Source organism: Caenorhabditis briggsae, assembly GCF_000004555.2.
Source record: "Caenorhabditis briggsae complete genome, chrIV, whole genome shotgun sequence".
Lineage (NCBI taxonomy): Eukaryota > Metazoa > Nematoda > Chromadorea > Rhabditida > Rhabditidae > Caenorhabditis > Caenorhabditis briggsae.
Genome location: NC_013487.2, coordinates 5,810,241 through 5,819,984, shown reverse-complemented (window position 1 = coordinate 5,819,984; position 9,744 = coordinate 5,810,241). Strand labels below are relative to the sequence as shown.

Below are 9,744 nucleotides of genomic sequence, written 5' to 3'. Positions count from 1 at the left end.
GAAAAAGAGAAATCATTCATCCCACGTGGCATTCACATCATCATCCTCTCCGTTTTCTTCTTGTTCGGAGAATGAAGTGTCACCATGGAATCCGCGGAATCGGTCGCGAAGAGCAGCTTCGAAGGAGGAGACAGGGCGCTTGAGGTGGCGGTCTTGGCACGCTGGAGAGCCTCCCGGGGACCTGAAAACAGGAATTTTAAGAGGCGAAATCCATGTGGAATCTTACCTAACAGTCTTTTTCAAGAGACTTCTTCCATGTGCGATATCCGTCAAGTACGGCCGATTTGAGGTAATAACTTCTGCGGGGGGCAACGAATTGGGTGCTGCCTTGTTGACTGGCTTCAATGGAGTCTTCTTGACTTCTGAAGCTTTCGAAGCGCTTGGAAGAAGCTGTGGGGGCGGTGGGGGTGGCGGTGGAGCCACGGAAATGGGTGCGATTTGAACGGAAGCAGTGGAGCGGCAGGATTCAGAAGTTTTTCGATTCGAAGAGAGCGACGGCGAGCACACGGAAGGTCCCTTCCCTTCATCCTCGGAGACGTCAGATGAAGAAGAGGTAGAAGAGATTTCGATGGAGGATTTCTGAAAAGTTGCTTTTGAAATGATTGGATTTATTTATTCTGACCTTTTCCATAATCTTGACACCTCTTCTGGAACTGGCTCTCGACGATCCTCTCTTCACTTCAACACCTCCTCCCTTCTGAAGACTCATCAGCTGCTTCGAAAGCATCGCCAACTGATTTTGAATCGCCGCCATTTGATCTTCAGCGGTGTACTGTGTCACTCCAGTTCGGGTACTCGGCATACTCAATCTATCCTCCTCATCCTCATCAAACGTCATCGACATTGGAACATTTAGTTTTCTGAATTCACAGAATGCATCCTCATCCTCCTCATAAAACTGCATCGGTCTCTTCGGAAGATGTGTCCATTTCTCTGTACGCCGCTGAACAATCCCTTCCTCCAAATCATCAGTCAACAAGATTTCTTCCATATCATTCAGTGTATATCTCGGCATTTTATATGTATTCGTTGCATCGTTTAGCTCATTCATTATCACTTTTGCTTCATTCTTGTACTCTATCATTGTTCTGGAGCTTATCGATTTCGAGAAAATTCTGAAGAGCACCGCCCGAATCTTCGTTGTGCCGTCCGAAAAGAACGTGCGCATTCTGAGCCCTTTCTCACGAATTCTGTGTCTCAAAATCTCCATTTCATCCATAAAAATTTGAACGAGAATCTCGATTCCTGAAGCCGTATTCACCACTGCCAACTCATTATTCAGACGTTGGCGAGCAAGTGTGAGCTGAAAAAAGAAAAACAAATTGGTTTTTTTCTACAGAATTTTCGCTACATACATCTTGGAGAGTCTGCTGTTGCTTCTGTTGATCGGGAACAACAATCTCCTCGTCATCATCGTAAATGGTCTTCTTGCTCTGCGGACCCGTCACAAAAATCGTCGCTCGTCGTTTCGCCTTTTTTGCCGGGGTATCTGCCATATTTCTGAAACAAAATTCATTAATTTTCAGTGATTCTTAACGACAGAAATCGGGTTTTTCGATGAAAATTAGCAAGAAAAAAACGATAAAATTTTTCTGATTTGAAATCCGCGCTAGTCCGATGGCGCGCGCTTGCATTTTTTGCTTCAAAAATCAGGTTTTTGTTACAATTTTTGAACTCAAAATTGAGTGTTTTCGAATAAAAATAATCGAAAAGAAAATATGAAAATCAACGAGAGAAATGAGAGAACATTATGTGGACTGTCCGTACACTACAAGGGCCCTTGCCAGGTGTTCGTTGCGAGACCTATCGGAGGAGAGGGACGGGGAAGAAAACGGGTGTGTGTATATTTTATGGTTGAGGAGGGAGTAGTTTATGGGTTGATGGTTTTATTGCATATGAATAGAAAAAAAGAGATGCACTTTTTTAGGGGAAAGTGCAGAATTCCTTTCCAAGGAATAAAACAGCTGGGTTTCTGGAAAAGAAATTCAAAGAGCATTCAAGATGTTTTCGAAAGGTGAATTAGCAAAGAATGTATTCATTAGAATTTGTTAATTTTGCTTTAAAAATTCGGTTTGGAGATAATAGAGTTTATTTTTTAAAAGTTTCAAAACCTCAAAAAAACTGTTTCAAAAAGTTAATGATTTTGAACTGTATTTTGTCCGATTGATCCATTGTTTTTTTTCCGTATTTATAAATCTCAGCATGAAATCATCTCAGAATTCGTTAAATTCTGTAGACTTCCAGAAGGTTTTCGAAATTTTTTTTCCAGCTCTCAAAATTTCTAGGTCACTTCTGAACAAGTTCCGCAAACGGAGAATTTGCAGTTTTGGCGGGAATCCAAACAAATTTCGAAAGATGATAACCATTTCCAGAAACAGACGAAAAGGATTTTTAAGGCTTAAGAACAAATTTTCCCATTTTTCGTTTTTTCAGAAGAGGTTATTTTTATTTTTATATAACTTTAAAAACTATATCTTTTCATTGGAGACGTATGAAATTTCGTTTATCTTGGACATGATTATATTTCCTCCGATTTTTTAGAGTTTACAGTTTTAAAAACTACTTTTTCGTTCATGCTCACTGATTGACCAGTACACACTTCTTTATCTCTGTCAGATATTATACTGGTACCAAAAATCAGAGCTGTGCAACTCCGATGGCCGTGAACGAAGGTCCCATAACGATAACTACAGAAACCTAAAAATTTTTCCATTTTCGTATTTATTTTCTCGATTTTTGCTGTTTGTCCGTTTTTTTCCTTTATCTTCCTTCAGAAAAATCGCAAAATAAAAATATTGATAAGGAAAAATTGACTGAAAAATCGAGAAAACAAATCCGCAAAATAAAATATTTTTGAGTTACGGTACTTGTCGTTGTGGGACCTTCCGCCACTGCCAGAGGCGTTTTTCTTCCACTTCTCCGATGTTTTTTGCATCAGACTAATTCAACTTATCTTGAAACCCCAAAAAGTTGTTTCAAAAAGTTAACAAATGCCAAACGTTTTTCATCTCATTGATAAGGTAATTGGCTCATTGCGTAAGCGATAAAAGCTCGTAGTCAGCATAAAATCATCTCAGAAGTCGTTTTATTCTGGAAACTTATAGAAACTTCTCATACTTTTTGAAGTTCCCACCAAACCTGAAAATCCTAGGTGTCTTCTAAAAAGGTTTCAGAAATTCAAAATAAGGAATTTTCAGAGTGAACGTAAATAAAAAAAGCAAAAACTTTTAGAAATTTCCAGAAATGAACGACTTCTGGAAATTTCTGGGATCGTTAGGAACGATTTTTCCAGTTTTCGCTTTTTTTTCAAGTTTTTCCTTATTTTGACTTAATAAGAAACCTATGTCCTTTTATTGGAGGTGATCCGAATTTTGTTCGAATCATTATTTTTTAAAGTTTTCCCAATTTAGAGTTTCAACAACTCCTTTTCGGATCAACGAAAGTTGTTCCCTGGTTTGGCCATCTTACCATCAACTTATTCTATAGATCGATTCTCAAAATTCTCAGAATCTCAAAGTCCTTCCTAATTCCATTCCTTCTTTCCTGACACATTTCTCTCTTTTCCAATCTTTCTTGAAAACAAACAACACATCAATCGTGAAAAAGGTTCTTTAATCACATGTGTTGTGTAGAAATTTCTCCTAGTCTCATCTCTCTTTCTCTATCTCAAAACTTCCAATCAACACACATACACACGCCTCCACCTCAATCTCGAAAAAATGGCAAAACTTTGCTTGATTCTTCTACTTTTTACAATTTCCACTGTTTCGGCATTGAGATGCTTTGAAGGTACTGTAAAAGGACTTGAGAGCAATGCCCAGACACCAAAGAAGGTTAGAAAATATAAAAAAGAAATTCAATTGAAAATTAAAATTAAAGGAGTGCGGCGGGATGTCCAACTACTGTATTCAACGTATTGATAAGAAAAGCGGAGAAATGAGGTACGTATTGTGTTTGTTTCTTCTTGATCCCCATTTATTTGTGTAATCCTCCTTTTGCGGAAGAGGGAGAGAGAGAGAGAGAGAGAGAGAGAGAGAGAGAGAGAGAGAGAGAGAGAGAGAGAGAGAGAAAGCACTACTGTAGAAACAAGAGCATGTTTGCTCAAATCGTTCAAATCATAATAGGTTTCCGTCAGGATTGTTGTTTACGTTACGTCATATCCAGGAAGATAAGAATAATAGAGTTTAATGGTCATTGTTTTTAGCCACATTAGGGAATATGGGTCAAAACTTCGTCAAAGCGGGTGTGAATTACGTATTGGACGTATTGAGTACTTTCCCATGAAGATACAGTACCGGCAGACTTTCACATTGAGCTCAATTATTAGGGGTTTGCAAAAGTAATGCGCGTCAAGTTTGGTGTTTTGTATCTCACCCAAAACAAACGGTTTGTGTTCAATTTTTTTTAAAGCGCGTTCTTGGGCTTCATTTTGTGATATTATATAGCTGTTTCAATTTGATTTCTATGAAAAAAACATTCTAGAAGATGTCCGACCAAAAATTTCGCCTTCGAGCATTTTTGTGGCACCAATTTAAGGAAGGAAAATCGGCTGCCGAAGCTCACCGCTCACTTTCTCCTGTATTCGGTGAAGAAGCTATATCCGAAAGTCAGTGTCGCCGCTGGTTTCAGCGCTTCAGGAGCGGAGATGAAAGATTGGAAGATGAATCGCGCCCTGGTCGTCCAGAGCAGGTGGACAACGATGCCTTGAGAGCAGCAATTGAAGTGGATCCTTGCCAAACTACTCTCAGTCTCTCGGAGCAGTTCGACTGCGATTTTTCCACAATTTCCAGACATTGGCATGCAATCGGAAAGACAAACAGATGTGGAAAATGGGTCCCTCATGAGCTTTCCGATTCGAACAAGGAAAGACGTGTTGAAGTTGCCAATATTCTGATGCGCAGCTCCAAAAATCGTGGTTTCTTCGATTCATTTTGACATCGGATGAGAAATGGATTCAGTGGGACAATAATGGGAGAAAAAAAACAGTGGCTGAGTCCTGGCGGGACCCCGAAACCGACTCCAAAACCGGACATCCACGGAAAGAAGGTGATGATATGTGTCTGGTGGAACACACGAGGTCTCGTGCATTTTGAACTTCTGAGACCTGGTCAAACGGTGAATGCGGACCTTTACAAAGATCAGCTGGACCGTGTGGACCAAGCTCTCAAACGCCAAGGCGTGGACACTTCGACAACACTCTTGCTCCATGACAACGCTCGACCACACACTGCAAAAATCATTCAGCAGAAAACTCAGGAGCTGGGCTGGGAAGTGCTGCCTCATCAGCCATATAGTCCCGATTTGGCACCATCGGACTATCACCTATTCCGATCCATGCAACATCATCTGGCCGAGGAAAAATTCGAAAGCGGTGAAGAAGTGCAAATTTGGGTGGCGGACTATTTCGAGTCACAGCCAGAGGAGTTCTTCAAGAAAGGCATCGCTGAATTGCGCACACGTTGGCAGCAAGTAGTGAACAATAATGGAGAATATCTTATTGATTGATGATCTCTTGTTTTGGTTTTACAATAAAAGGAAGTTGCATCAAAAACGCGCATTACTTTTGCAAACCCCTGATAGCTCAATTTCTATAACAGATATCAGAATTTTGTCAACTAATACAATTTTGGTTATATTATGACATATGTCTTATCAATTGACAGATTTTTGTTATCTCTTATAAATACACTTGGGTTCAAGCGAGCGGGTCAGAAAGCGCGCCCCAGTAAATTTAGGAAAAATTCTAAATTCGCTGCCGAATTCCGTTGGCTGAGTTTCAAAATTTTAAATGAAGAGCGAAAAAGCGCGCGTTGCAACCCGTTGATTTTAATGAAATTGATCATGATCTAGATCAAACCCGCGTCTACTTTAAAATTATTAAATTTCTTCTGGCCTACGAGTTTGCTGGGGCGCCTTTTCTGACCCGCTCGCTTGAACCCAAGTGTAAATATTGAAATAATTTGAGCTCAAAATGCAAGTGTGGGGTAGACTTCTATTAGTGTTTACGGTATCTTCCTCAGAAAAAAAAACATGTTTTTCACCCGGTTCTATATCCACCCCAATTGGAACGGTAAAAAACTTTCAGAACTTTCGGATAATCAATAATGAAGTTCGAATTTATTGATTTAAAATATAAAGCTAAAGCTAAAGCAACCTGGTTCAGACATTATACTAACTAAAATCAGAAAGTTTGTGTCAATTTTTCTGTTACAAAAAACTCATATGAAATCACAATTATTAATCTCATGGTTTCTTCTTCTTCATTATCATATCGCCTTTCTGCTATTATCAAATTTCGCAAAATATTTTTCTTCACGAAATTCATAAAACCTGTAATAGAAGGGCTTTAATTGATAAAAAGGTCTTCTTTTCAAATGGAAATATAAAAATTGGTTCGAAACTAGGTGCCCTATTGAAAGCTTTGTGGTATCAACTCGCTACATATTAATCACAGAGACGACCATAAACTTATTAATTAATTAATTTCCCAACAAGTACATCAATAAATGTACACCATCTTCCTATCCCGTTTTTCAGACGGGAATGCAGTTCGTGGAGTGACGAACATAGTATGGAAGAAAAGTGTCCAGTAGGTTGTCCAGCCAATTTTCAGATTACTCATCCTCGATTTCAGATGGCCGGATGCCACTTCCAAACGAAGGATACCTCGTTCTGTTGCTGCCAATTTGATGAGTGTAACGAGTGGAAGGGAGAGTGAGCTTTTTTGGGAACTAAATTTCATGAAATCTGAATCCAAAAAAGCGTTTTTTTTAGTGGAACCGAGTTCAAGGCTGGAGAAACTCAAGTGAAGTCAGCTGTGCCAAGTGCTCCAAAACTCGGCGACGTCATTATGCCAACTGCCGCTTTCCGTAAGAATGTTCGTGTGTGACTTAAAAAACCTATTACGAAATGTTTTCATTTTAAACTTTTCCGAATTCCGTAATTTGTTATTTGTCTAGAATCCGGTTTCCAAGAAAACTATCTCACTTCGTTTCTCGAAAAAATCGCTTTACACAACTATAGCGTTATAGAATTGTTTAATTGAGTTCTAACCAGACTTGGAACAATATCTAAACAGTAATTTTTTGAACGAATTACCGTTTCGATATGTTTTTTGAAACATATTAAGAATTAACTTTTTTAATACCTTTTATTCATGGGAAGTAATAAATGAATTTCAGAAAAGTGATGACACCGTTCGTATCCCTACTACTCCAGCTCCAACCCGGAAGAGCAGTCTTGTCGAGCTTCCATAAACTTTTGAATTTTTAAATTGATGAATAGAGTAAACTTTTTTGTATAACTACATGTGTTCTACGAAAATTCCAAAAGCTGACAACAAAAGTCTGATAAAAACCATTTTTTTTTCGAAATTCTGTTCATATACGCCCCCTTTTGGTAATTCTCAAAATGAGTGTTTTTTTTTCTGTGAAGCCAAAATCAAGGCTTTCGGAAGCTATTCTCACTTTGTTTGAAGATTCAGCAGCGGGAGAACGTATGTAGTTATTTTATTTCTAAATAATTGGATTCTTGAATTGTTTTATTCGAATTTATCAGGATTTGAAACAACTTCGAAGCAGTAATTTTTTGAACAAATTGCTGTTTCGAAATTTTCATTGAAACCTAACGAAATTTCTATTTTTATTGGATTACACGTAAACGTAATTGATGAATAGGATATACTCTTTTTTAAATTATTTTGTTGGTTTAAAAATTGAAACGGTGAAAGAGAACAGAGGGTGGGCGGGCAGAAATGTTCGGAATGACCTTTTCGGAATGTCGAAAATTTTTTCATTCATGACAATTTTTTTTCGGAATTTTGCTCCGAACATCCCTAGTGGGCGTGGCCAACGGTCCCCCTAGCGAAAACTACCGTAACCTAAAAAATTCGGTCTTTTTTCTCAATTACTAATGCTTCTCGACAATTGCTGTGTGTAAAACCTCCAAACTAGGAACATGAAATTGTTCCAAATCTAAAAATTACCGGAAAACGGATAAACTCGAAAAAAACGTATTTGAAAGTGAGAAATCGAATTACGGTAGTTCGGCCGTGGCCATGATTACCAGATTTTCTCTTCTATAACTCCGATGTTTTCTTTTTTATTTCGTAAATAATTGATCATATTCACTTTTTAAAGTCCTAACCAGACTTGAAACCCGCCCTGCTAGAAACTAATTTTAGAAACATGATGACACCGTTCATATTCCAACTACTCCGACCGGAAGAGCAGTCTTGTCGAACTTCTATAAATCTTTGCAAATTCGATTTTTCGAATATGATGAATAGAATAAACTTTTCTGTAATTATGTCGTTTCATCGAAAGGCCCATTAACCTCAAAAGTCCAATGAAAACATATCAACAAGTCGAAACAGCTCACGCCATTCGGTACTCTGATACTTTATCACTCTTTCCAATTTTCCGTGATTTCTATTCCACTATCTATATGTCTCTTTCCTTGCAAAAATAGGCATAGTTAATCAACCAGGAAATACTTCAAAAACTCTGACTTTGCCCCCATCGTTTTCTTATCAAAAATTCGATTTCCCATAATCTGATCATCGCTTCTTCATAAATTTTCCAACTGATGAGTCTGTATAAAAACGTGGTCTGGTTGTCTTTTTCTCCTTATCACCTCAATTTTTTACGGAAAGTGGTTGATCGTCCGGTTGTTGAAATCATCGGAATACACTAGACTAGGATGCTCAAAGTGTCCACTTTTTTATTTTTATTTTTGGGATTAGCTGGATTTTCCGGATTTGAATCAAGTGAGTTTTGCTTGGATTCTTCGAGAATATTAGTAGCTATCTCGAAGAAGAACTGTCTTAATAAGAATCGTTCCAAATCAGAAAAAACTCTTTCTCAAGTTGAAACAGGAAATTTCTGAAAAAGGTTTTTGACGAAACTTCTGATTTTGCTAGTTGTTTTTTGTAGAGACAAAAGACATAATACCAGTATAATTTCATACCAGACTCAACTAATATGAATTCGTTAAAACATAATTTTTTTTCGAAAATTGGTGAGCTCAAAAAATCAACCATAAATTGTTCCAGAGTCGTTGCCATGCTCTCAAGTACAAAAAGACCATGGAATCGTGTGTCGATGCAACGCCACCTATTGTGATACCATTGAGCCTCTAGGTACAGTAACCGCTGGGAAAGCTGTTATTTATACAACTTCGAAGAAAGGAAAACGAATGGATAGAACCGAATTGAAGCATTCAACGTCTTCTAATGGTTAGTAGAATTTTCGGTTTGGTCTGCACGCACTTTCATTGGATACCGTAAAACCTGTAATATAGCGCCATTGCGTTCTATTTTTCGGAGAGGTGTCTTTGAGTGATGCGAGGTGACAAAAGTTAGTTTTTTACTTGATTAACAGTGTACCAAACTGAAAGAAATGGTGCGAAATTTCTAGATTCCACTGCTACTTTGTTAATCAAACGTTAAAACTTTGTTCTGCTACCTCCAATCACCTTTTGAGGGTGGCGTTATATTAGAGGGGATCTTCTATTAAAGGTGGCGTTATATTACAGTTTTTACGGTATATGGAAACGATAAATGAAGCATGACTGAAACAGTGGAACGAATTTTAAGCATAGTTGCAAACGGGCCGGTCCGGGCAGATGGCGGGCCGGCAGAATACTCTGCTTCAAAACGATATTTCGACGGATTTTCTATCAAATGATAGATCTCGACGAGGTCCATCTTACCTTCACCATACGGGCTGGCTTCATCAAATTTGC

General features: G+C 38.3%; 3 protein-coding genes across 3 annotated transcripts in view; 2 read left to right on the top strand and 1 right to left on the bottom strand.

The window, feature by feature from the left end:
- Nucleotides 1–12: 12 nt before the first annotated feature.
- On the bottom strand, nucleotides 13–1,496 carry CBG19961 (the record flags this gene model as incomplete). The annotated part of the gene is made up of 4 exons (XM_002633853.1): nucleotides 13–181; nucleotides 227–579; nucleotides 623–1,303; nucleotides 1,356–1,496. 4 exons carry the CDS (start codon nucleotides 1,494–1,496, stop codon nucleotides 13–15), a joined length of 1,344 nt encoding a protein of 447 aa, XP_002633899.1.
- Nucleotides 1,497–6,571: 5,075 nt separating this feature from the next.
- On the top strand, nucleotides 6,572–7,256 carry CBG19963 (the record flags this gene model as incomplete). The annotated part of the gene is made up of 4 exons (XM_002633854.2): nucleotides 6,572–6,589; nucleotides 6,635–6,714; nucleotides 6,775–6,877; nucleotides 7,182–7,256. The coding sequence occupies 4 exons, from the start codon at nucleotides 6,572–6,574 to the stop codon at nucleotides 7,254–7,256; spliced, it is 276 nt and encodes a 91-aa protein (XP_002633900.2).
- Nucleotides 7,257–8,700: 1,444 nt separating this feature from the next.
- CBG19964 overlaps nucleotides 8,701–9,744 on the top strand; it is a gene marked incomplete at both ends in the record, with an annotated part of 3,609 nt that continues 2,565 nt past the window's right edge. The window contains 2 exons of the mRNA XM_002633855.1: nucleotides 8,701–8,767; nucleotides 9,053–9,235. Of these exons, the coding sequence (XP_002633901.1) occupies nucleotides 8,701–8,767; nucleotides 9,053–9,235 (250 nt within the window). The remainder of the gene's footprint in view (nucleotides 8,768–9,052; nucleotides 9,236–9,744) is intronic.